Below are 27,285 nucleotides of genomic sequence, written 5' to 3'. Positions count from 1 at the left end.
ATGTATAAGTCACTATTAAAAAACTCATATTTTTTTGTCAATTTTGTTTTGATTTTTTTTGGGAGAATACTTAAAAAAACTTACAAGAAATTCCTACCAAATTTTTGTAAAATATTTTGTATAAAACACTTTTCGCAAAAATATAAGTAAGAAATTTTTGCATATTTTATAATTTTGTAGAAATATTATCCATAAAGAAATTATCCAATAAAAATTCTTAGAAAAAATGACAAAAAGAAATCTTTTCTTGCAAAGTTTATTAACAAATTTATAAGAAAAATTTCATGTAATATAAAAAATTATAATAATGATTTAACTTTCTCATTTTTGTCTAATATGAAATTTTTAACTCCCCTTAAATTTTTAGTAATCTCTTTATCAAGTATAAGTCTCTTTTATAGTAGTATACCTCTCCATCAAGTAAAAGTTGTTTTTAACCCTAAGTACCTCAATGGTGAACTTGTTTTGCACCATATATCATTGTGAATTGAGACACCCTTTCCTAAAATAAAACTTTTTATACATGAAATCTTAAAACTTTAGGATTTGTCACTTCCTTTATGTCATATTCGGTGTTGAGAATCTAAGTGTGAGTCTAAGTCTCATATTGAGTAAAAATGAGAAAGTTGAACACCATATAAAGATGAAGACCCATAAACCTATTATCTTAAGATTTTGGGTTAAAAGTGATGTCAATCTCTTATATGTAGGTTGAGCTCATGTCTCATTGATATTGTATCTCCTTAAATCTTCTCCGAAAAGACCCAAAAGTGATATCTAACTTAGTGGGTAATTGGATAGGACTTATCAAACATGTTGCTTTATTTAGATTCATATATTTATTTGACTCAAACAAAAGTAATTGAAGTTATGATGAAACCAAATTTATTATGGAGTTGTTTTCTTAATGAACATTAAATAGAACTCAAGAACAAAAACCAAAAAATAAAAGTGAATGAAACTCATGAAAATAACAGAGAATTGATTCGGTGATTGGCTATAGAAATGAGAAAACAAGAACACAACAAATGCTTATAATATCTCCATTAAACAAGTGATTATTCAAGTGTAAAAAATGATTCTAAGAAAAAAGTTGGAAATAAAATTAAAAAAAAAAAAATTAGAGAAGATAAAAGAGAAAGAATATGCAACTTTCAAAAGAGAAAGATGACAAAGAAAATCACCATTTGAATTTAGAAAACTTAAGATTTTAGAAATGATGAACTAACATAGGCTAGTTTAAGAAAATATAAGTAGAACTTGTTTGCATAGTACTTATCACTTTCCAAACTAAGTTTCTTGAATTTCTACTTTAAAAAAGAAAACCTATTTTCTATATTTCCGTTTACAAGGAAATATTAAGAAACATGATTTTAATATTTTCTTTTTATATTTTGTGCATTCCTATTGTATATTTTCCTCCATGTTCTCTTTTAAGATCTTCTTACTTATTTTTTCTTAAGCTCTTACAATAACTCTAACTTCTTGTAATATATATAGAGTTGTCAAAATGAGTTGGAACTCGCGAGCCAATCCGACTCACCATGGGTTCGAGCCGGGTTGGATTTAAATTTTTTTACAAATTTTAATACGGGTTAATTTTTGACCTTTAGAACCCGACTCATTCGGGTTGAACCCGTGGTGAGCCGCGTTGGCTCACCAACCCGCAGATAACAGGGTCACACAAGTGTTTTTATTTTTTTTATTAAATTGGGTTTTACATTTGAGTCATATTAGGTTGTTTTTTTTATCCAACACAAATAATTTGTATTTTTTTATTTTGGTTTGTATTTAGATTGTATTAAAGTTTATTTAGATTTTAATTCAAATTACAATTTAGTTTTGACCGAAAAAAAATAAAAAAATAATATTTTTTTTTTAATTAAGTGAACCCGTGAGCCAACTCGTTTAACCCGTTAACCCGTGGTGGGCCGGGCCGGGTTCGAATTTCTTAGGCTCACTAAAAAGTGAGTCAGGTTGGATTGGCTCACTAAATCATCAACCCGTGGTAGGTCGAGCTGGGTCGGACCGGATTACCCATTTTGACAGCTCAAAATATCTACCTTCCTTGATTTGGGATCACATTAGATGTTGATTCAGAATAAGTTCATTTTTACACTATAACTTCTACTCCTTATAATTCAATTATTTTTGCGATTAAATCCCTTTTTTGTTGGTTTTTGTTTTTGAGAATTCTGGTTCTCTCAGTTACTTTCCCTTTGAATAGTGTTTTGTTTTTTTTAATAAACTTGTAGGTGACTAGATTTTGGAGTTTTCAACTATTTTAATTTGTTTGGACTCCGAGTAAACTTTGAGTAAGGAGAATTATTGTGAATCATTGTTAAATAATGCATCGGTTGTGATACCGGGTTATCAATCGATAATTTGTTATGAATAAGGTAACAAAAGAACACCTATGTCAAGAATGTAACATTTTATGTTTTATGTGAGAAATACGTGACTTGTTAATTAAAAGAAATAATAAGTAAATAAATTAATAATAAGTATAAATTAGTAATTAGACTAATGAATTATGATAATTGTAAGTTGATAAATAATATAAATTATATCTATATAAATCACTAACACATAAACATTGTTCATTTTCTCATAGTATGTTCTATCCAATATACATCAAGAGAGTGGCGGAACTTGACCAAAAGTTTTAGGGAGGCCAAATTATATTTGTTATATATAAATTATTATTTTTAATTAAAAAAATTAATTTTTTACATATTTTTTTATTCAAAATAACACTCATGACAATATAATCCAAACAATATAACAATAATATATATGAAAGAGTAACATAAAGTTTATCATCAATAATAATATATAAAAAAAATTACTTTTAGTCAAAATGGTTCTCCAACTTTTAAAACCTATAAAAAACATTCAAAAAGTTAAAACATGTTAATGACAATCAACTTATTACAAATTAGAATTCAATGAAAATAAATTCAATTACATGTAAGAATGAAAACATCTGAATCAAGTCCTCTGCTTGGTTTTTTACTAAAAAGATAGCACAGTAAGCAATACGTAACATCTTTTAATGGCGATCATCTTTACCAGACAACGAATAATTTTCTCGATGCATTTGATATGGACCCATTTTAGATAAGCCTTTCATACCTCATCAATTTGGTTTGATGGGTATTGCCAGATTTGAAGACGCTTCCTCGAATCATGTTCTATAATATTTTCAAATTCATTATATGTAACTTTAGGAACCTTAGAGAGTTATTTTTCGTTTTCTTCAATATTTGAATTATCATGAAGTTTCTCAATTTTAGATGACGTAGATGCATTTTTTTTCATCTTCATCACAAGTCTTCTTCTTGAAAAAAGAATCAATTCTTTTACTCTTTATCATAATTTTTCTAATATAAATTTGTCAATTCTTTTACAAAAAAATAAAATTATGAATACCCCAAATTAAATCTTAAAAGCAAGACTCAATATTTTAAGAAAACTAATAACTTCTAAATGATTAGCTTCCCTCACCTTAGAGTAGATTCCTAATCTTACTCTTCCCTTACACAACTTCAAAGCCTAAAGCCTAAAATAGTTCTATTTACACAAAGAAGAGTTTGATCAACAATTAAAGCATAATTTTATGATCTCTAACAGATAAAGATATGCCTAGAGCATAGAAAAGCCACATACAAGAGAAAAACGAATTGCTTTAAAAAAAAGGAAAAAAATGAACTTACTCAAAAGAAGAAATTGTTCAGTCCAAAATGTTTATTAACTCTTCAATTTTGTTATAGTGCAATTTGATTTTGAAAATAATAAGAAAATGATGGTAAAAATTGAGATGAAAATAAAATGAGAAAAAAAGACGGAAGCACGAGAGAGAAAAACTAAATAAAAAAATATAAGAAATTATAATAGAAAAAAAACATGATTTTTAAATTTAAGAAAAATAATTCAAACTAAATTAATATAAATAAAGTAATAATATATAAATATATATTTTTAAAATATATAAAAAATAAAATAAAATAAAAATCAATTAATATAAATAAAATAATAATATATAAATATTATTTTTTAAATAAAAAAAGGAAAAAAAATTGGTTGGGGGAGTCGTGACTCCCCTTTGTCTTAACGTTGTTCCGCCCCTGCATCAAGAGACCGTGAAATAGAAAGTTAAAGAAAATGAAACATTTAATATCATTATTCATCAAATTAAGCTTAAATCTTATTTTTATTATGCTCAATAATCTCACCTCGTTTAGAAATTGAGAGTCTAAAGTGATTTAAATATTTTTTTCTCCTTTTACCCTTCGAGATATTTTTTAAAGATAAAATTGTAACGGAGTTTCAGTTTCCAAAAGAGGCAATACTACGAATAAAAAGTGATTGATCCTAACCATATCACTTGATAAACTTAAAATCAGAATATTGACTCCCACTATGACAAACCATCGGTCCCTTAATGTCTATCCAAAAATATTGAGTATTATTCTATTAATTATACAATTATTTTTTTCGTAATACTTAATTTATGTATATATGTACGTATTTATTAGAAAATAAACAGATAAAACGGAAAACATTTGTTATGATGAAAAACTATTTCATTTATTTATTTATTTTAGGTAAACTTGAGAAGATACACAAAAAAAACAAAGAGAGAATAATTTATTGTATAAATTAGGGCATAAGTAACAGTTCTGAATAAGAAAAAAAAGTTTGACTGAGGCAAAGTGTGGTAAAATAGTTGGTCATTAATAACGTGGCAGCTGTAGTAATAGCAACAGTTCAGCATTTATAAGCCATGGCATACTCTATCCTTTTGTACGTACGCCTAATATACTTATTCTTACCAAACAAGAGTACTTAATCACCTACAATTAATTCATTCATATACAACCAGAGTATAATTGTACAATCTTCACAGAAAACTCTGTAGCAACAACAGTGTCTATGCTTCCTCTTATATTAATAATATCATTCAAAAACCTTTTCCATTCTTAACACTAACTTCAAATCATTTCCGAATGTGAAAACATGCAGCAGTTTTTTGAACAAATACATCATGTGCTACTGGGGGAAGCACTATAAGCATAAGTTTGTCATTGCAGAAAAAATTAAGTATGCAAAAACATTATCTGAATACTATTTTGAATATTTAACAAAAAGATAGAGGTAAAATTTGTGCAGCTAAAAGGGGACACAATAAAACAATTTTAGCACAAAAAGAGTATGTGTTGACCAGATCAAGATCCCATCCTTTATTTATATTTCCAAGACTGCTCGAGTGAGTTTGCATTGTAAAATGAGAATCAGTAATTAACTAAACATCATTCTCTGAATCCATGCCCATGTCTTCTGAAAACTTCCCAATATCTATACCCTGCACTTGTCAATCCCTATACTCACCACCAAGGAATATATTTAACAAACCCTGGGGCTTCAAATTTTTTATCATTACTCTCAAAAACACACACTTTTTGTTCTTTTAAAATACTCATGCACTCTGCTATTCAATGCACCAAATTTTAGTGTAAAAAAATGGAAACCAGTCTATGTTATTAGGTTCTCAATTTCTCCCTATTCTTCTGAAGTTTTCCACTCATCTAATAGGACTGAATGCTAGTATCTGAACAGACAGACTACTACCATTAGTTATTTCCAAGATATTTAAGAAAAATTCCTTAAAATTTTAATACTGATTGATTGTTTCTAAATATACAAATAGAAAGTTGTAGATGGTAAAATAACATGGATGTTGGCTTTTTTAGAAACCAAAAAGTAGGGAAAGTGTAGTAAAATAGAATATTGTAGTTGTCTAATGATTTCATTTGTATATATAATGGTGTGTTTAAACTTTAAAACAGGCTTTTTCTTGCAATGATAATCACTTGATCACTTCCCTAGTTGTTGTATAACATATTCATCTGACTTGTAACTGGTATTAATGATTAGTCTGACATAAACTATAGGAAATATGAAATGAAAGAATAAATAAAGTTAAGAGAACTACTCAATACTAATGTACAGTCTGGAGAGTCTAATCTTGGAAGAGAGACGGCAGTTAAATATTGCAATCATGATGATTGAGAGTCACTGTTCGTACAAACTCGTGACATCATTTTCTCTTTCTAAGTTTAATTGAATTCACTGTGCATGATGGTGAAAGATAAATCAGACATGCATATCATACAACTAAAGAAACTGAATACACAGGCCTGTTTCAATACTCAACATCAACCTCTTAGTTTTTCACCACCCAACATTAATATTTTCTGTCCATTCATGGATGAACGGGTCAACAGCAATGAATAGATGTATGGTCAAGTTCATAATAAAGTAATAGATTATCTTTATAATAATAATAATGAAGGTTTCTTTCCAACCATAGTTATGTTTGAACGGATTTTATTTCAGTATATTAGTAAAACATTTTCACTACCATCCAAATTTAATCAAATGAAACATGATTTCCATATTCTGTTTTGTGGGCGAATATGATAATAAAAGAGAAAAAGTGGTGAATGGGGGGAGATAACAGCGATTTTCAGCCATCAATGACCCTTCGGAAAGTCCAAAAATGATGTCACTTTCATCAGTTGCTTTGAGCTTTTGACAGAGACCACAAACTATTAACCATTCTGAGATCATAATTGAGATATTGTCACTTTGTGTTGTGTCCTTTAAATATGTTGGCAGCTACAACATGCACATAAAGCTGAACTTAAATGTATTCACTTTCCTGTGCTGATTTGGAGATTGATAAGAATGAGTTGGATAAGGAATAAGTTGATGCTCAGTGGGCCTATATATGGTCCAATCTTTTTATGGGTCTTAAGCACACTTTCTGAATCATCTCTTTACGCCGCAAAACAATAAGAAGCAAAAGAACACACTCAGCAAGTGCAAATTCTTGTTTAGTAGTGGAATCACAAGGATGCTTCTTTGGTTTCCCATTTACAAGTACCATACTCTAGTGTGTTAAGTACCCATGATTACTAGATAATCCCAGATTATTGATTTCACTTACCTCATCCATTTCAAAAATTGAGCCATGTAGTCGTCAAAACATAGCAACAATATGATGATAATAACATATCCTAATTATTATTGGTGTCATAATCCAGAAGGTTATCCATTTTATAAAGCAAGCAAAATATTGTACAGTCAGGATTAACTGTCATTTCTCATTTTATTCAACCATGTGAGTGGGCCAATGATAACGATATCCTCTTAACATTCTAAAACTTTCATTTAATAGTATGTATTTTCTCTATTTTGGAGACGCTACATACTTAAGGTGCAATTTACTGAACTCGTACAACAGAAATAATTCATAGTACAATGGTGATAGCACATTTTCATCTCTGGCCTTAACTCTGAAGTTAAGGACCCAAGTTATGGCATTAACTCTAAATACGACATGGATTATCTAGAAATAAACCTCCAGAACGGTAATGTTGTTGCAAGTGCATAAATAGACAAAATCAAAATAAAGAGGTTGTGGAGTTTTACTAGGCCAAAAGGTTATCCTGATAAATTAAAAAACAATGGATAGTTAAGCATACACTACATGTATAGAATAGAAACATAGAGTAGTCACATTTTGAAATCAAAATAATGAGTATTACGTGAGTAACTCATCATACAATGCTACTTTAAGCTCGTCAAAACGTGATCGTAGATGAAGTCCCTAGCTCTGTATGGAAAACTTGGGTCGGGGGAACAAGAGAATAATCTACTGTTGCTTCTCATTCATAGCCTCTAATTCCCCCTTGTTTTTTGATTGAGCAGGGGCGATCTTGGTAGGGTTTGAACGCTCTGACTGTGAGAATTGAATCAAAATTTGCATAAGTGCAGTAACAACTGTCAAACCAAAAGCTGAGAATGCAACACCCTTCCATGAAGATAGTAGTGAAGACCATTGTAGGAACTTTAGAAACCCCGCAACAACCAGACAGGCCCAAGATATCACTACCTGCTCCCAAATTGAAATTCATGGTTCTTTAGGAAAACATCTATAGTATTGACCAAAAATAATGGAAAACATCCACTGGCAAATGGGAGACAGAAGAAAAGAATATCTGACAAATAATAATATGAGACGTCTTGAGAAAGTATCTTACCACAAGAGACTTTATTGGTCGACCAGCATCCTGCAGCTCTTTGTCACTAAAAGTATCCTCAGCCATATGTTTGTCTAATAGAGCATCCTAGTTTTCCAATGGGTAAAAAGGAAAATAAAACCAGTGATATTTTTTAACAGGGAACAATAATATATAGAGAAAATCAACAGTGCAAGTAGGACATTGTGTACATTTTTTTCAAAATTAACCATTAATCATAGTTCTACAGAGTACAAACAATTATAGCACGCTACCAATATGTGGACCCAGAGTGGAGAAAATATTAATAGAAAAAAGTAAGAAGGTTCTTCCAACAAGCACCTTGGCCACGAATATATCTCTACACCATTGAGCAACGGCCTCATCTGTTTCTGGCATTTCCTTCATTAAATGCCGCTTGATGTGAACATGCACCTGTGGAATGAATGTTACAGATCCTGTTCATGAAGTCAACCAAATTAAAGCAAAAGGTAAACGTAATAGAAGCATCCAATCTCTTCAGCATTAACAAAATAGCAAACCTCAAATATTCCAAAAGCCAACCTTCAAAATCCCTAAAAATATCGTGGCTTAACATAGAGATAAAAAAACAAGAATCCTATCAAATTCTTCTGATAGAATTGCAGCAAAATAGAATAGAAAAAAAAAAAATATATATATATATATATATATATATATATTATAGCATAAACCACTCTAATCGGTAGCAGTCTAATAGAAAACCAGTAATTTAGAATGATACAATGGAACTTCTCCTTGTCTCATTAATTTTCAGGAATTTGAAAGACCTCGTTCTCTTCCTTCCAATTTCCGTGTCAAATCTTAAGTTACTTTAATAAATTCCCTATCTGCCTTTCTTATCAAATACTAGCTACTGTAGAATTGGGACCCAATCCCCTTCTAACCTCCGCCTCTAATTCTAACTTAACATAGACCCTTTTAAAACAGAGGTTTACTAACATCCTCCTACTTTCCCTGAACTCCAGACTCGTTATCTTAATGTGCTTTTCCCAAGTAGTTACAGAAATATCCAGGTATTAAGACCAATATGCAAGTGTCAAAGTCAACCAATTAAACTTGGACTAAATATTAACTATTAAGCACATTAAAGACACCCACGGAGCAAGGAAATCATTCATTTTATGCTATCTGAAATTCCAATTTTTGATCCCACAAGTTAATATCAGCAGTTACATTCACATCAGAGATTAGTGTAGCACAGTAAACTTACCGAGAGCATAGGGACTACTGAGTTTAAAGAAAGGGAAAGTCAATAAAATCATAAATGTGCTATTTGTTGACGGGGGAATAACAATTGTGTCTGATATGTGGAAATTGTAGGACAGGCTTTTTTATTGCACTGAGAAAGTCATGGAACAAAGTCGATCTTGAATTTGGGTTAGCCCTAACTTAACTCTAAAATATAGCTCATGAGGTGAGGTCATGAGGATTGCTCAAGCTCTCATAAGCTCTACTCTTTGCCATATGTCAATGTGGGGATGACAGCAGATTAGGATCAGGATAACTTTGTTTAATCATTATGTACCTTTGTTATTTGAGGAGTTGATATAAGTATGGAGAAAGTTTTTCACTTATTTTCATCTCTCCTCTCCGTCTATATATTTTATAATATGTTTCAGTTGAATTAATGAGGAAAAATATCATTATTCTCCCTACTTTCTATTATGATATTCAACGACAGTTACATAATATAGGCAGAGAAAAAAATGATGGGAACTTAAGATGAAGCTATTTATAAATCTTCATCTTGATTGCCTTACCACTGAAGTTTGCCCTTTGAAGAGTCTTAGCATTGTAGGAGCAGGGGAATTCTTGGGGACAGCTACTGTTACATCATAAATGGCAGGAACAAATGAGCGCATATGACTTACTGCAGAAACAAAACCCTGAAAGAAACAAAACAACCGTAAATATTAGACAATAAATATTACAGTGTAAAAATAGAATTACTTTCCTAATTCTTGTTGAGTTAATAAATGGGAGAGCTAACAAACAGGTTACATATCTTCTGGGGTAAAGAAATAATGTGGTCCTTTCAAAATCAGAATTTAGTATCGGTATATCTACGGGTGACAATATCCCCTTAAATGTAGAGAGATTCCTATTCTGTATGGATCCAAATTCTAAAATGTTCTCTTGGCCCCAGTTGTAACTCTTTTTTGTTAGAAACAATGTAAATAGGGTAGCTATGGTATGATTTTATGTTGTATATTATTATCTAATCACAGTAAATAGGGTAATTGTAAACAGTTGTATTTATGAGCGTATGACTTAATATAAATAATGTCCACCACTCAGTAATTGGCATACAGATTCCATAATGCCTATTGGCTTCATTCTTTTTCCCTCTCTACATTTTCTTTTGATAGATTATAAGACAGCTGAATTGCATGGCTCTTGTTCGTGTGAAGCAAACAAACCCTAGATGTAATTCCTTGGTCACATTTTTTTGTTTTGTTTGATTTCTATACCATTCTAACCTGTTTTCCACAAAAGAAAATCCAAACAGTTTCTTTCTTGGGTTTTCTCTGATGCACCTCTAAATCAAAGTCCATATTCCCAAAGGTACTGTTCAAAGCAAAGCACCTACCTTAGGGGCCACCCAAAAATATCTAAACTTTACCCAATGGAACCATAACCCTTATCCTGCACAGAATCATAGAGGGCCCCTTCGTCCAATTTTGTTAAGGCATAATTTACATGAGATAAAAAAGAGACAGCAACCCACTACACGTGATGTTCACAACTCAGACAAACACTAATTAAATTTAAAAAACTAAATAGAACTAATTTACTATTCTTATTGGTCACAAATCTATAGAATTTAAATATCCTGTCTTTGGCTACATCTCTAGGTCAATTTCCGTAGTCTTCAAAACAAATTAAACTATGCCCACATGAACCTAGCAAGTGATTCTCCAGTTTGAATGAGCCTTTTTACGACCCATACCAGCTAGAGTGATATCCACATGATAATGAGCAGTAGAAGTGTAATATAATTTCATCAGCAATACTGCTAAGATTTGCAAGTCTGTAATTGCCGCTAACACAGATTAACACAGTGTAGCTTCCAATCCATGAAAGAAAAGGCAACAGAAGGACGAAAGCAGAAAATTTATATAACTCACCTTAGTTCTTGGAATTAAAACATTTCTAGGGACAGGCAATCCAGTGGAAGTTGCATATTCCTGAGCAGCTAACAATTTGGCCTGTGTAAAGCGTGTTCCTTCTACGAAGAGAGCTAACCAAAAGGGAAGAGGATAATCACTCAGTCGTTGGATGCCTAACTGCAGATATGATAACAAAATATTCAAATGAGATTCCCAAATGAAATCAAACAGCTAATGCACCGAGAGAGAAAATCTATAGCCATTGAATGTATTGCTGCATAAGTAAGAAATAAGAACACATCAGTTTGACAGCACAAGCATGTATCCCGTATCTTGTGAGCATAAAAACATAAACTAATTAAATTTTAGCATATCATACCCTTAATGTGCTTTCATCCTTAGCCCAACTTCTCTCCAGAAAAAGATACTCAGAAAACCACATTGACCAGCCAATGACCTGCATAAGTACAACTTAGCCTCTAAGAGTAGTACGAATAAACTAAGCCCACTAGATATAATTATGGACATCAAGTTGATACAAACTTATGCAAACCAAAAGGGTAATTCACGCAATATAACAGTAAAATGATGAATAATATGTATTGTTGATGATACGGAAGGAAAAAATGCAGTGGAGAAACTTCCACTACTACAGAGTTCAGCTCCTCACGCAGAGAAAGGTATTCTTCCTCCCATCCTCAACAACCTCTTTCCCTCAAATAACCAAATTCTCTCACATCATCCTTCCCTCGTTTTCTCTCCCCACCTACCATTCCAAAAAAATTTCCTATTCCTGCTGACATACATTTTCCACATTTTGGGCCTATTCAGCTGGGCCTCCACATTTTTGAGGGCCTATCACAAAACCCAACAAGTTTAAAATATCATTGGACCCAAGGGACTAGAAAGACAATATCTTCTCTTCAGTCATGAGAAGAACAGGGCGGAAAGGGGCTCTTCATCAAAGAATTGCAGACATGTCAAACAAAATGAGGATATGAAGCAAATTCAATACTGATATTCTACGTTGCTTCACCAATATGTATCAATCAAGTATCCAAACCTACAAAGCACCAATACTTTTATTTGTTTCACATATCAACTATATTTTTGGATACTTCACCAACACATGTTGGTAAAATGTCCAAGCTTTTAATGCATTTATATCCATTACAACTATAAGAAAAGTACATATAATATAGAAACATATAAACATTGTTTTTCATATACCAAAGAGGAAATGGTTCTCTACGATTTTTTTTTTAAAAAGTAATGACATTGACAATGTTATATACCTATGCTCATAATAAAGTAATTTATGATGACAATGATATAAAAATTTTAATTTTGGCACAAATTCTAAAATGATTTCAACTTGAATGTGCACAATTGCATATATATATATATATATATATATATATATATATATATATATATATATATATATATATATATATATATATATATATATTCATTACATTTATGAATTTTACACATTTTTAAATATGCATCTTATTATTTTAGAATAACCTTATTGTCATATTGAATATGCATTGTATCTTTTACATGAAATATTCAAGCAAGCTAAACCCTAAACTTGAAAGAAGGGTTGTCAACAGTGGCGGAACTTGAACAAAAATGTTAGGACACCAAATTATATTTGTTATATATAAATTATTTTTTCTAATTAAAAAAAGTTTTTATTTCCTCAAATCATTTTTTCTATTGTCAAATTTTAAAATGCTTCCCCAAATCATGTTCTAAAGCATTTTCAAATCAATTATATGTAACTTTAAGAACCTTATAGAGTTGTTTTTCATTTTCTTCAATTTTTGGATTCTCATGAAATATCTCAAATTTAGATTACGTAGATGCATCTATTTTCAATTTCATCACGAGCCTTCTTCTTGAAAAAAGAATAAATTCTTTTACTCTTTACCATAATATTTCTAATATAAATTTGTCACCTTTCACTTATTTAGGAAAAGATAAAATTATGAATATCCCAAATTAAATCTTAAAAACAAGACTCAATATTTTAAGAAAACTAATAACTTCTAAATGATTAGCTTCCCGACCTTAGAGTAGATTCCTAGTCTTGTTCTTTCCTTACACAACTTCAAAGCCTAAAATAGCTTTATATACACACAGAAGAGTTTGATCAACAATTAAAGTATGATTTTATGATCTCTAATCGATAGATATATGCCTAGAGCGTAGAAAAGCCACATACAAGAGAAAAATATATTGCTTCAGAAAAAAATTATAAAAAATGAACTTACTCAAAAGAAGAAATTGTTCGGTCCAAAATGTTCCTTAACTCCTCAATTTTGCCGTGGAGCAATTTAATTTTGAAAATAATAAGAAATTGATGGTAAAAATTGAGATATAAATAAGAGGAGAGAAAGAGATGGAGGCATAGAAGAGAGACACCAAATAAAGAAGTAAAAAAATTATAATAGAAAGAGAAAACATAGTTTTTAAATTTTAAAAAAACTTTTCTAAACTAAATTAATATAAATAAAATAATAATATATAAATATATTTTTAAAAAATATATAAAAAATAAAAGATGAAGAAAAACGTTGGGGCTCCCCTGTCAAATGCAATGGTCCGCCACTGGTTGTCAACAACATCCTTTTTGTGGTGATGTTGGCAGGTCAACACCGTCGAAGGATGGCATGTGACTCACATGCACCAGAGATTGAGACAGCACATGTGGCATTGAATGGCCATGATTCATTGGAGATGAGCAGTTAATTAGGAGGCACTCCTCCTGGTGTACTGACCAACCCAATGAGCAGCAACAACAAACAGAGGCAGCAAAAACAGAGTCCTCAAGATCAAGAGCTCTAGTACCAACTAGAAAGAAAAGAACTGAATATATTTGTGTGTTCGAAATACAAGCTCTAATCCCATTTTATAGGCTAATGCTAGGAAATGGGAAAACTTACCATAAAAAGGGAAATAGAGGAAGTAGGGAAAAAATCAATCTATCCTAATAATAACAAATATACAAGATTTTATTCTATTTACAAGAATAATATAAGCCAAAATTATTCCCAAGAAGGAGACTAAAAAATGAGATATTGTGCTTCCAAGAAGGTTTAATGTATACCAGAAAGCTTATAACTGATGTTACGAAAATATGAGATAAAGTGGCAATATAAAAGAGAATTGGATGCTACTGTTTCCAAAAATTAAGATCCTCTAAATGCAGAGTGCACTATAGGTGATTTCTTCATAATGACTAATTAAATTCATTTTGAAAGTAAAAGTCACAAGCATATACCGGCAGAAACTTTGAAGATTTCTTCATCACAGCTAGAGTGCTGCCAAGACAACCTGAACGCTGTTGAATGATATGGAATAACCAATCAGCAGTTGAAGCAAAAAATAAATAAATATGTCACGAAAATTTTAGGATAGCAAATCAAAGATTAGCATATTTTATTATAGAATAACAGATGCACTAGTAACCCTAAAATGTGTCCCTTTGTCTTAGTATCACACAATATCAGACAATCCAAAATAATTAATAAAATAAATTTCTTGTAGTAATACACGAGTGTGAATTAGTTTTAATTTGCTTTCATTGATGAGGTGGAAAATATCAAACCATAGACGAAATTCACCTGAGCTGAAACCCATCCAACAAGCCAATCAATATCACTTCTGTGATTGCTTATCACAAGCGCATGCTCTTTACCTGATTATACAAAACAGAATTAAATTATTCCACGTAAGCAAATGTTAACCCGAGAAGATCCCCCTTTTTCCTTTGTAGACGATAAGAATACATGCACAACACATTAAGAAAAAAGAGAGAGTAAGAGTGTCAAGCTAAATGCATAGGCTAACAAAAGACTTACCCATTAAACGAAAGGTTTCATGATCTGTGAATATTTGGACCTAGAGCCAGAAAGTTCCAAATGTGAGAATAAATTATATGAAATGCAACCGAGTAAACTATTAAAATACAGTTCATAAATTAATTATTTTCAAATAACCAATTTTATTTATTTGATAACATCAGACTTTCTGAAAGTATTAAAACGACACAACTGATCGAGAGAGATATTCCATATGGTATGGTAGCAATCAGCCAACCACCAAACTCATTAGATTCTTTTGAAAGAAACTGATTTGAAAAGTAGCTCTTTGGAGAATAATCCAAATGGGTTAATCTCTCCAACTGATCTGGTGATACAACAATAGAGAAAGGCAATATCCCCGTCCACAAAAAATTATTTAAAATCAAGAAATTTGTAAGCAAGGAAGGAAAGGCTTTATTTCACAAGAAAAAGTTCTGTCTATGAATAACAAACACAGATTTTTGTTTTGAATAAAAAATTTAATTAAAAATAGAGAAGAAAGAAAATTACAAGTTAAACTAAATCATATCTTGTAATTAGCAATACTCAGTCACTCTCTGAATCTTTACTTCGTTCATAGTCTTTTTCATCCAGCTGGACTGGTAGAAAAAGCGGGAAAGTTTAATCTAGTAAAAAAGGGAGGGAGATAACAAATCCTTCTAATATTCACCAATCATATGGATTATAGAGCTATGCATGTCACCGTTGGATCTTCCCTCAACTTTTAGATCCAAAAAATCTAAATATCTAAATACCCTTTCAGTAGTGCATGCATACAACCACCAATGGTTAAATGAAATAAACATCTCATTCCAATCATTCCAAGCCCAAGAAAAACCTGAGAAAAAAAAGGCAACTATCTCCAAAATTTCTAGCTCTGCCAATTGCAGCTCAAAGAATTAATGGAAAGTGGTTGTTTCCTTTGCTCTATTACTTTGCTAGTATAAAATAAACACCTGCTAGACTTGCTTGATTGAGTTGGAAGTCTATTCATGTCATACATTTTTTTTTGTTTAAGCTAAAAACATGTAAGCATGAGATAAGCTTTACTTATTTAGAACCTTTTTGTTCAGAAGGTATTTTTAGATTTATGAAAACACACTAAAACAGCTATTTTTGAGGTCTTCATTATTTTGTTCGTGAATATAAAACATTTTGATTGAAATATAGAAGAAAAGCATCAACAAAATAGCCCTAATTTTGAAACTAAGTTAGCTTTTAGTACTGGAAAGTAAAAACCAATGGAAGCAGTTTTATTTCTCACTGAAACATATGCAACATTGTAAAGCCCATAAAATATTGTTCCTTGCAAGTCACATACACAAGGTAGCCAGATTGTCCAGGTTTAATTATGCAACACCCATCCAAGTAGAGGGAAGAGATGATTACGCTAAACAGCTATTTATCTTTACAGGTTTTTAGGAAAGAAATGTACTATGCGAATAATATAGAGGCCCACTTCCGTATCTTCAAGAATACCACATAGAGCAAGTAAAACAAATTACAGTGGTGGATGACTAACTAAATTTGAAGACAATAATAGTCCCAAAAGTGGTTGAAGTGAAAGGGAGGGAGAGATAGGTGTGGGTTTTAGTACCCACCAATAAAAACTAATATATTAACAACTAATGTTTGGCCATTCAAAAAATAGTGCCCAAAAAAGACCTGTTTGCATAAATCTTGTCGCATTAGTTAAAAATTACCCAGAAAAATTAAAATCATTTTTTAAAGAAGTTAAATGAGGGAATGTCCATGAATCCTATATATAATGTAGTTTTAACGTATGGGGAAGCTTAATTTATTTTATCTTTTTTTTCCTATAAGTGTTTATTGAGAAATTTATCCGAACAGGAGTAAAGAAAAATATAGAAAACTTAGATCTAGATAAACACCTTAACTCCTGCCCACCAATCAATAAGCCAAACAAGCTCCAGCCACAACAGTTCCGCTACAACCCGGTTGATCCGTCGGTACAAATTCTTCGACACCGGCCTTAATACAACATAGCATATCGCCTGACACAAATTAATCAAGAGATGAAACAGATTAATCGAAGCAACTCAACATATTTCTTAGTACTTCTTCTTTTTTTCATTTCCTTTACAATTTCATTTGTTGCACGAAATACAAAACTTATTTTGAACTGTTGGTTTGCAGTAATGATGAACAAAGTAACAAGAATAGCGTTAGCATCACCCTCTAAGACACACTTCCCCAATCAAACTTTACCAAAAATTATAACCTTGTTAAATGAGAATGAGAAGTGGAATATGTAAGGACTCAAGAAGAGAAAAATTCAACACAAAAGACCAGTTCATTAGATGGAACAGCCTCGAAACTCCTGACTATCAAGTAGCTCATTTTGTCAATGTGGGACTCCAAACATAGAACCCACTACAGTTATTTCAACCAATAACAAGGAAAGTTTCCAAAAGAGTGCGAAAGACAGTGTGCGTTATCATTTCTCAGTCATGAAATGTTCGAAATACTTCTTCCACTCCATCAGTAGAAAACTCGTGTATGAGTTAAGAAAAAGTTCCGAGACATTGGTGGAACCTCCCATTTGAAAAAAAGAACCTTTTTCGATACATTCGAGAAAGAAAGAGAAGAGAAGAGAAGAGATATATGAAGTGAAAAGGGGAAAAGAGAAACCTGAATGAGATTGACAAGGAGGCCGGAGGCGAAGAAGAGGAGACCCAATGGCACGACAACAGCTGCTGCAGCAATAGCCATGCACAGCAGAACGCAGCAGATAGAGAGAGAGAGAGAGAGAGAAAAAGGGAATGAATGAGGAATGAATGAGTGAGTGATGAAAATGATTTGTGAATGTGTTGGATTTGGCGATTCAGATTTGATTTGGGAAGTGAGAACAGAGAAAGTGTGGTGAATGGAATGGACGTGGTGGTTCCCTTTTTCCCTCTTTGGATTTGCGAGAGAAGAGTGAGGTAAGTTTCTCCGTTCCCACTTTCCACCGATTTAATTAACTGCTTCACCTGTGCACTGCATCTTCTTCGTCGCCATTGCTTTTTCTTTCTTTCTTCTTTTTCCTCATAAATTGAATATATATCACCTTCCTTCTATTTTTACAATGGAAAAATATCTTCTTTTTTACACTATCATCAAACTATAAATAATTATAGTTATAATAGCTAATTTTAAAAGATAAATTGAATAAATATATATATATATATATTGAGTCTTTAAACTCCAATAAAAATTAATTTATTTTTGTTCTAAATTTTAATACAGTTTAAATAAATATAGTTTTTCTAATGAAAATATATTTTTAACATGGTATCAAATTATTTGGTTAGAATTTATTCTAGTGAAATTTAATTTATTTTAGTAAAATTTATTATTTGTTGATTTTTTTTCTACCTGACTATCGATTCACTCATCAATGTTTAGTCTTATGTTTGATATGTAAATATCTTAGCGTGAAAGATGTGTTAAAAGTCTCGTATTAATTAAAGATAAAACAAATTTATACTATATATGTAGATATAAACCTTAAGTCGATTTTATAAAGTTGAATTAAATATATCATTGACATATTAGCCTAAAACATTATTTAACGAAAAAAAATAATTATATTGATTCATTTATAAAAATTATAATCTAAAATGTATAAAGTTTGGAACAAGACGAATTTTACTTTTCAAACTATAAATATATTTAACTTATAAAAAAATAAAAGATAAAAATAGTACGAGACGGTGTCAAATTTGTAATTGTACGTATGTACCCATCGTCAATATAGTTAGTAGGAATGTTATGGGATGAATGAATTGAAAGTATTAAATTTGGTTGGCCAACTAATTTAGTTTTAAAATTATTTTGGTGAGTCGGTGAAGCATTTGAAGTAAATGGCAACTTCCACCCACCCTTACCCTTCTATTTATTTATGCAACGATGAAGGATGTAACTTCCATGGACTTTCTATATCTTTCTTTCGCTTCAAGTTAGCTAACTCTGTAAACAACAAAACTGGTGTTATTTTGCTACTCTAAACTTCTTACTTTTATCACAACAAACGATCACATTATTTTTAAGGTTCTTAGTAGTTTTTCTTTAACAAAAATTTTATAATTGTGATAATAATTATTCTTTTTTACCTGTTACTAAAACATATACTTTTAAAACAGAAAATAATTTCTTATTTTTGTAATTCTGAAATTTATTTAAATATCCACTATCTTAAAATAAATTATTGTCGATAAATTTCGAACCTTTTATAAAACCTAAACATTAAATGTTTCATCATAAATATCATACCCACTTTGCAATGCCCTAGGGCCAAAAAGAAAATAAAAAATGATAAATAATTTTGAATAAAAGATATCCTTCCATCAAAGTAAGAGGGATGTGGTTAATTGGAAAATAATTTAACTTATTTAAAACAATTACTGTAGTAAAATAACGACTGAAAGATGTCACTATAATATTTTTTATTAAGATATATCGAACTCTAACATTATTAAGTTCAAAACTACAGGAAACCTAGTTCAAAACACATTCCCAAAATTTTGTTAAAAATGTTTAGTATTATGTTGAAAAAAAGAAAATAGATTAACAGGATTTAGGTAGCCAAGGCTTCAACTTGTTATTATAAATGTTTCAACCTATATGGCCCTTTCAAGACGTGGATCATTTGGCCCTTTTCTCTTTGGGACCTTAAATTTTATCTAAAGAATGAGTTTAACAATGTAATATTGATAGGTCAAATAGTTTAATATAATTCTGTAAATATAAAAATTTTATTATAATATAATATAATATGCGAAATTTTAATTATAATATATATATATGGGTTGTTAACTTTATAATAATTATTTATGTTATATATATATATATATATATGATTAATTGTTGTATCTGAGGTATTGTCATTTTACTGGATATTTATTCTTATATAGTGTTTAACTTCGGTAAGATTTTTAACTTGTATTTGAATTTTTTCCAACAATAGATCATAAGGTCTCTCTACACACATCACATGTATTATATCTTTTAACAAATATAAATGATTCGTATGATTAAACCTACTATTTCAAAATATAAATGGATTTTAAGTCTAACTCAACCTCACAAATCTGGTAGCTTGTAAGATAAAGACTGCACTCACTTATATATTGTGAATTGATCTTATTTCTAATTGATGTAGGACTTTGAACATGCATTATTATAAATTTATAAATATTTAATGATATAAATGTAAATATAAACAATTTTTTACTTAAAGTGGATAAATTGAATAAGGCTAAACTTATCGTGGGTTACATGTAAAATTATTTTATTTATTTATTGTGATTAATAATTACAATTTAGTAGCAGTGTTAATGATTTAAGTTCATAATTAATCTTTTGAATTTTAACCTTTTAAAGAAACATGGGGACCATCCCCACCCAACTCTACTATACTAATTTAGTGTGGTGGGTCAAGCAAAACCAGTAATGAATAAAAAAATATCAATTTAACTCGTTACATTGTGACAAAATTGATGCATCAATCCAGAAAACCATAATCACTTTATCATATTTATCTTCACTTGCTCATATTAATATTTACTCATTAATGATTAAGGATTTCTTCACACACACAAAAAAAAAACAGAGATCATGATTAAAAAGACAAATCCACTAAAAATTATCAATCACATTATTTAATAAAATCAATCATAGACAAAGTCATATACACTTTTTATCAACAACATGGTTATAAAAAATACTCAAAACATTTTTCTAGATTATACAATTCTAAAAAGATTTTTAAAATTTGGAAGATAAAAATAAGTTTATTTCGTTTTCTAGAGATTAAAAATCTAATTAATAAATTTGTTATCAAAAGAATATGTTATTCAACTCATTTTCCCAGATTTTTAAATTTTAATTTTATTACTTTCAAAATAATTTTAAAAATTGGCATCACACTTTTAAACAATTTCTAATACACTTTCTATTGTTGACTAAAATTTATGGTCTCTTTTCTTTTATTTAATGAGTGTTATCCAGATTTTATATTTTTCAAGAAACAAATTCAGTGTTAGAATTACAAGATGTGTGTTGTCTGCACTTATCAAATAATCATTATTAATTAAATATTTTGTTTTCTGAAATATTCCTAAGATTATTAACTTTATTGTTAAACCAATCTTATAACTTCTAATGACAAAGTGATTATAATTTAAAATAAATTAAAAAAGTGATAAAAGTTCTGTTTTGTATGTTAAAATCAATTTTTAAATATCGGATATTATATCCTGTATGCGTATATTGTTACAATTTTAAATACATTCTCAATTTGAACTTTTAATTTTTCCTAAATTTAAAACAGCACATGAAATTTAAAAGCAAAACAATAGTAACTAAGTTAATACTTGGAACAGGTTGAACCAATTAAAATAGAAATTACAACCTAAATTTCTCAAAGGAAAAATATATTAATTTTTTTTTTCAATCATAAAGGAGAAATGTATACAATAAACTCCTTTATTTGTATTTTTTTTAAATGATTTTTAATAAAATGAAATATAAATCTCATAAACTTCTTAAATAAGTGATTTATTTGAATAAAATTATTTTAGTTTAAACAAATTTATCCACTATTTGTCTCTAATTTATTCACTTCGTTTAATTATTTTCTTAATTTCAGTTTCTTTCTCCTAATTCTTACAGTTTGCTAATGAAAAAGGACATAATAATAATAATAAAAGAAAGAGAGTCAAGAAGAAAGAGGGAGAAAGTCCCCAACGGTCGAAATTATTTAAAACATCCTATTCCTACACGAACGTAAATGTCATGTTCTAACGTCCAAACGTTACACAATCGTTAATCCTAATTAACCATATACAAAGGCCACACCTTCTTCTGCTTATTCCACTATCTTCTTCTTCTTCTTCTTCTTCTGAGCTTTCTCCTGCAACAAAATACTGGGACCTTCACATTTCCAACAATTTTTCCACCCTCTTCTTCCTTTCCATTTTGCAATTCTAATTCATTTCTCTAACTACTATTTCTGGCTTTAACTTTTCAGATTCAGATGGAACCAGACAACATTGACTGGGACAACATCGATTCTACGTTCGCCCTAGACGACACGTACGAGAACTTTGACGCGCCTATGTGGGTCGATCTCTCTGCTTTTGATGACTCTCTCGTTGATGATGAAGCCTGGTTCTGCACTCGCGGTGAGGCTCTTTACGAGGGTGTATGTGGAATTTCCTTTCTCGCTTTTTTTCTTTTCCTCTTGCTCAGTTGTTTCTTTTCCACTCGCAGATTGCAAGCATCCGAAAACCGCTGAAGATTTTCTTAAACGCAGTTCCAAGGTGGCATCCTCAATTCTTGTTTCTTGTATTCTATTGGATTGTTCAATAACTTAATCTGTGGATTATTTTTTCGTAATAATGAACTAATTTTCTTTTCCTCTTTCTTTTGTCGAGCAGGTTAAGCATTCAAGATTTGCATCCTTTTCTGAAATTCTCCCCTTCAGAGACAGACACCGAAGGTACCGAATCCTATGAGAAAGGGATTTAAGAAATTTGGCTAAAATTGATTTTAGCATCTATATTTTAATCTTATAGTCTGAATTTGAGTGGCTTTTATAAGGTCTGGATCAAAATCACCACATTTCAGAAGAAGACTAAAAGATCAAGTTTTTAGGAATTACTGATGCGTATGATAGTAACCTGACTTTTTTTATGGTTCTTGTGTTAGGGGAAAGTCTTCATTTGTGGAAAGTGCTAAAGCAAAGTATAGTGAAAGATCTAGAAGACCAAGCTGTTCTGGAAACGTTGACGAAGACAGTGAGAATAGGAATCCAAACTTCACAGCTCCGCTACCCAGTGGAAGTAGGAGCAGCAAGTTAAAGAAGCCATTGATGAAGACGAACGATGCAAATCCAAATCCAAAACAGGTGAATACTGTTCCAGAGGAGTGTCCTGTGAAAAGTCACCGAAAAAATCAACTGAAGAGTACTTTCTCTGCACAAAATTTGTTGGGTGGCCGAGAGATTCTTAGTCAGATCAGTGGGTTCTGCTCTGAATTGAAGAGGCTGGCAAGAGGGGGGAAGAAAGGGACAACTGAGAAAGGTGGAAGTTCGAGTGATGGGGTGTCAGAAGAGGTGAAGTGTGGTACAAAAGGAAAGGGTACCTCTGTTTGTGGTCAACAACTCTTAATATTGAAGATCAAGTAACCAAGCTTGATCTGTTATATAGGAATTTTTTTCAGCATTTTTTTGGTATTGAAAAGGTTATAATTGTAGCGTAGGATTTGAATTTCGTTTACGATTCCATTACATACAATTTTGACAGTGTAAATGGTGCTTAGTTAAGCATTTCAAATTTTCAATTGGATTTTGAGAGTTAGGGTAATAAAGTTCATGCCTGGGCTAGACTTTCTTCTTGTCGGGGCTGAAGTTCATGATTATCATGAGAAAATATAGTTTTGTTTATTTTGAAGTTTGAGGATTGTGTTTGATATTCCCATTGAATAGATGGTTCTTTGATGCTAGACCACAAAATTATTTCGACATGTACCTTTTAAACATTAAAAACAACAAACTTTTTAGTGCTTTCGTGTGTACTTCTCTACTAGATGTAGAAACTTTGGTGTAAAATTTCCATTGGTGTATTTTGACCTTTTAAGAGACGTTTTTTTATAGAAGGGAAGATAAATCAAGTACATTAAATTGTTCATAGATACTCGATATTGCGTAATGGAGAGATTAAGTATATACCAAATACAATTAAGTGCTTTGGTAAATTTTAATCCATAATTTATGTATTCGATAGGATAGACTACCAACACGTCATGCTTTAAAATAAGGAAATAAATGGTGAAACTAATAATTTAGTTTAAATAAATAAATAAACTAGCTATTATTTTGTCCGTAATAGAAAGTCTATATATGTAGCCTTACAATTTATACATCATTTGTATAAAAGTATCATCTCCACTGTTCATCGTCTGACATCCTATTTAACAGAATAACTTTAATAAATAAAATATCACTATCTCATAATAAAATAGAACAAATAATAGAAAGTATATTAGAATTTAACCATTATAGTCATCTCAAAATATACTTAAAATAGAGGTGTCATAGTACAAAATAGTGTCATAGACATGTCTTAAAACATAAATCAGATTAACAAAAGATTGCTCAAAAGAGCAAAGAATTACACCAGTTTTTCAAAAGATGCTCAAAAGAGCAATAACCAACAAGCCTAAACTACACAACAACATTTTCGTTGTCTTGATGATCATCAGGGGTCTCCACATCTGCTCACACCAACATTTGGTGATCATTGCAAAAAGAAAAACACAAAAAGGAAACAAACACAGAAAAATTAACTCACAAAACTTTCACTCAATTAGACACCCAACTGACTCTTAACGATATTCAGATTATGCCCTTGATATAGAATTCTAAGGAAGTATGCATTTGCGTTGATTGCTAAACTCTGCAGAGTCTGGCCACAAGGGGTTATCACCCAATCAATCACAAGGTTAATCCCAATATGTCTCAAGCTCAAACACCTCCCAAGACTAGGATCTCATGTCACTCTTACCACATAATCATTCTACTCTACGTGAGTGTGAGTGATTATTAGAGTTCAGAATGTCTTCCTTATCTAGACATCTAATATATTAAGGCATCACTAATCACACCACCAAGAATTTTCCTTGAAACTCTTTTACCATCAACATTCCACATGCTATATCAGAATAATTATCATCCCAAACTAAACACATCAAGTACAGGTTAGAAAATGCCACATCATTCATGCATAGCTTCATACATCATATTTTTAACATTAACTCAGTTAATCACAAGTTAAAGTTAAGAAATTAAAATTCTGCAATAATTCTAGTTTAAGCTAGACTGATTTCGTTTAAGCTAGAAATTCTCGCTTAAGGTAGACTGATCTCGCTTAAGCTCAAATTCGAACATAGAGCAAAGTGAAATTCTGTTATTCTCGCTTAAGCTAAACTAATATCGCTTAAATTAGAAATTCTCGCTTAAGCTAAAAATTCTCGCTTAAGCTAAAAATTCTCACTTAACTAGAATAACAGATTTTCACTAGTTTCAAATTGCAAAAACCCAAAATTCCAAACAACAAAACTAAAAAAACACAACCACGAACATCAAACCAACATTTTAAGCACGAGTCAAAACCAAAAACATGCAAGACACTAAAAAAAAGTTTTAAAGCCCTAACTTTTCTTACCTTGACTGGGAGTTAAACTTGAGGGGGGAAAAACACTAACAAAAAGAGCACCACAACTCTAGAAGCAACTATAGGGCTGAAAAAGAACATGAACACAAAAACGAAGATGAGGTTCTAAGGAAGAGCTCATGACAAAACCAATGAACAAAGCTGGAAAAGGAGAAAAACAAAAATTTGAACTCAACTTACATGAAAAAAAGACATTTCCGCTAGCTGGAAGGAAGGTTTAGCAGCTGCCCTAGCACAACTTTGCTTCAGAAGGGGAAGAAAGAAAAGAAGGTGAACTATTTTTGAAAAAAGACAGAATGAAAGAAGTGAGTGTGAATAGGTGGAACAAGTAGGAAAACAAGTGGGCTGATCTTGAACCTCTACTAAAGTCAAATCAAAAAATTTTTACAAACACAAGTGGGCTTTACACATCCAACCATAAGCCTGTTTTTTTAACATTGAATGGAATAAGGATCTTTAAAATAAAATCGATAAAAAAATAAAATTAACCGAAAGCCAATTCATAAAGAAAAAAAAAACTGATTGAAGTCGATGATTTTTTGATTAGTTTGGAATTTTTTTTATCTACAATAGAACGAATCGCTTCAATTTTCGGATTGATACTTCTCAATTAAAATTGAAATCAAATATTTAAATATTTATCTATTATTTAAGTTATATATTAAAAATTATATATGTGACAGTAAAACCTGATATGTTTAACTTGGTTCTACTTAAATATCTATTAGAAGAATAAACAATATGTTTTACATATAAATTAGGTGGACAAAAATTTGTTTCGAATAGGTAGATGTTACTTTATTAGTCTTGAGAGAGAAAATTAGTAAAGCAGAATAAAAGAAAATTGGGGATGGAATATAGTAAATGACTGGAGGATTTGATAAGTTACTAACAGATAAATCACAGTTATATAGTATTTATATCACAATATATAAATACGTATAATTACATACAAGTAAATACATTTTTTTTCCTTTGTTGTAACCTTTTCATAAAAAACAGTTAAGCAAATTATTTAATATTATACATCATATTAAATAAAATAAATATATAATTACAGTGGGCTAGATAATAAAATTATTAATCATGATATAACATTAGACTAACTTATAAAAAAAATGAAATCGCATGTCATTTAAAATTTAGAAAGAGATTAGTCAATATATCAAACAAGACAGAAAGGAGTGGGTTTCATAAAATCAATCACAGGTCAAATTTTATGTCTGCTTGATAATCAAGCATTATGGAAATGAGAAACAAAATATCATAACAAGAAACAAAATATCATAACAAACAATATTTTAGTGAACGATAATAGTGTATTCATGAATTATTAGGAATTTGTTTAGTGCATTTTAGATTTCATTGATTGTAACTCAGAAAAGATTATATTATATATAAATGGATTAAGTGAGGGCCAATTTAATCAAGTGTTTTTATATGAGATAGATGTCTTAAGACAAACGTGTAACTAGTTTGAATGTACTTATTTACCCTAGTTAGGCAATCGTAATAGAGTTATTTATCTCCCGTTAAAACATTGATCGAGGAGGAAGAAATCATAACAATTATCAATCGAAACTAATAAGCAAAACGAGAAGAAAGACAAAGCAACAATCACATTGGAAATTTATGTATATTAGTTGTTGAAGTCAACTAGACTCCAAAACCGCTAAGGTTGTCGAGGGAGGGTTGAAAAATATGAATAGGTTTATTTTATATTTTACAATGGTGACAAATTGTGGAATAATACATACATTCTGAAACACTACAAACAAGAAAAATGGCTAATCCAATGTTGATTGTTGCAATTTGGGTCATTGATTTCATTGATTTAGTTTACAAGTTTCTTTACTTTCCTTAGTAATGTTAAGTATGTCCTAGTGAGACTTGCTGTTTGTTGGACTTATTGTGTTATCAACTAACAAAAGAT

General features: G+C 30.5%; 1 protein-coding gene, 1 long non-coding RNA gene and 1 pseudogene across 3 annotated transcripts; 1 reads left to right on the top strand and 2 right to left on the bottom strand.

Moving 5' to 3' along the window:
• Positions 1-7,491: 7,491 nt before the first annotated feature.
• LOC114163012 (1-acyl-sn-glycerol-3-phosphate acyltransferase 2-like) lies at positions 7,492-18,148 on the bottom strand. Its single transcript, XM_028047059.2, has 11 exons — positions 17,767-18,148; positions 17,007-17,129; positions 15,112-15,151; positions 14,875-14,948; positions 14,532-14,591; positions 11,619-11,696; positions 11,258-11,416; positions 9,890-10,015; positions 8,430-8,522; positions 8,109-8,195; positions 7,492-7,960 (listed from the first exon to the last, which is right to left on the bottom strand). The coding sequence occupies exons 1-11, from the start codon at positions 17,845-17,847 to the stop codon at positions 7,721-7,723; spliced, it is 1,161 nt and encodes a 386-aa protein (XP_027902860.2). The 5' UTR covers positions 17,848-18,148; the 3' UTR covers positions 7,492-7,720.
• A 3,780-nt stretch (positions 18,149-21,928) lies between these two features.
• Positions 21,929-23,632, top strand: LOC114179629 (uncharacterized; annotated as a pseudogene). Its single transcript, XR_014996789.1, has 4 exons — positions 21,929-22,301; positions 22,390-22,439; positions 22,557-22,618; positions 22,828-23,632. The product of XR_014996789.1 is annotated as an uncharacterized LOC114179629 (transcript).
• A 198-nt stretch (positions 23,633-23,830) lies between these two features.
• Positions 23,831-25,639, bottom strand: LOC114169071 (uncharacterized). Its single transcript, XR_003600896.2, has 3 exons — positions 25,533-25,639; positions 25,344-25,419; positions 23,831-24,086 (listed from the first exon to the last, which is right to left on the bottom strand). It is a non-coding gene; the product is annotated as an uncharacterized LOC114169071 (long non-coding RNA).
• Between the last annotated feature and the right edge of the window lie 1,646 nt (positions 25,640-27,285).

Source organism: Vigna unguiculata, chromosome 1 (assembly GCF_037176805.1).
Source record: "Vigna unguiculata cultivar grain cowpea cultivar isolate G323 ecotype 2 chromosome 1, ASM3717680v1, whole genome shotgun sequence".
Lineage (NCBI taxonomy): Eukaryota > Viridiplantae > Streptophyta > Magnoliopsida > Fabales > Fabaceae > Vigna > Vigna unguiculata.
Note: the sequence above shows the minus strand (reverse complement) of the source record. Positions and strands in the feature narration are given on the sequence as shown.

Coding starts and splice junctions, on each gene's coding strand:
- LOC114163012 (XM_028047059.2), bottom strand. CDS start 17,847: ATGGCTATTGCTGCAGCAGCTGTTGTCGTGCCATTGGGTCTCCTCTTC. Junction 17,130..17,766: donor TCCTTGTCAATCTCATTCAG/GTTTCTCTTTTC, acceptor AATTTGTGTCAG/GCGATATGCTATGTTGTATT. Junction 14,949..15,111: donor TGAAACCTTTCGTTTAATGG/GTAAGTCTTTTG, acceptor TTGTATAATCAG/GTAAAGAGCATGCGCTTGTG.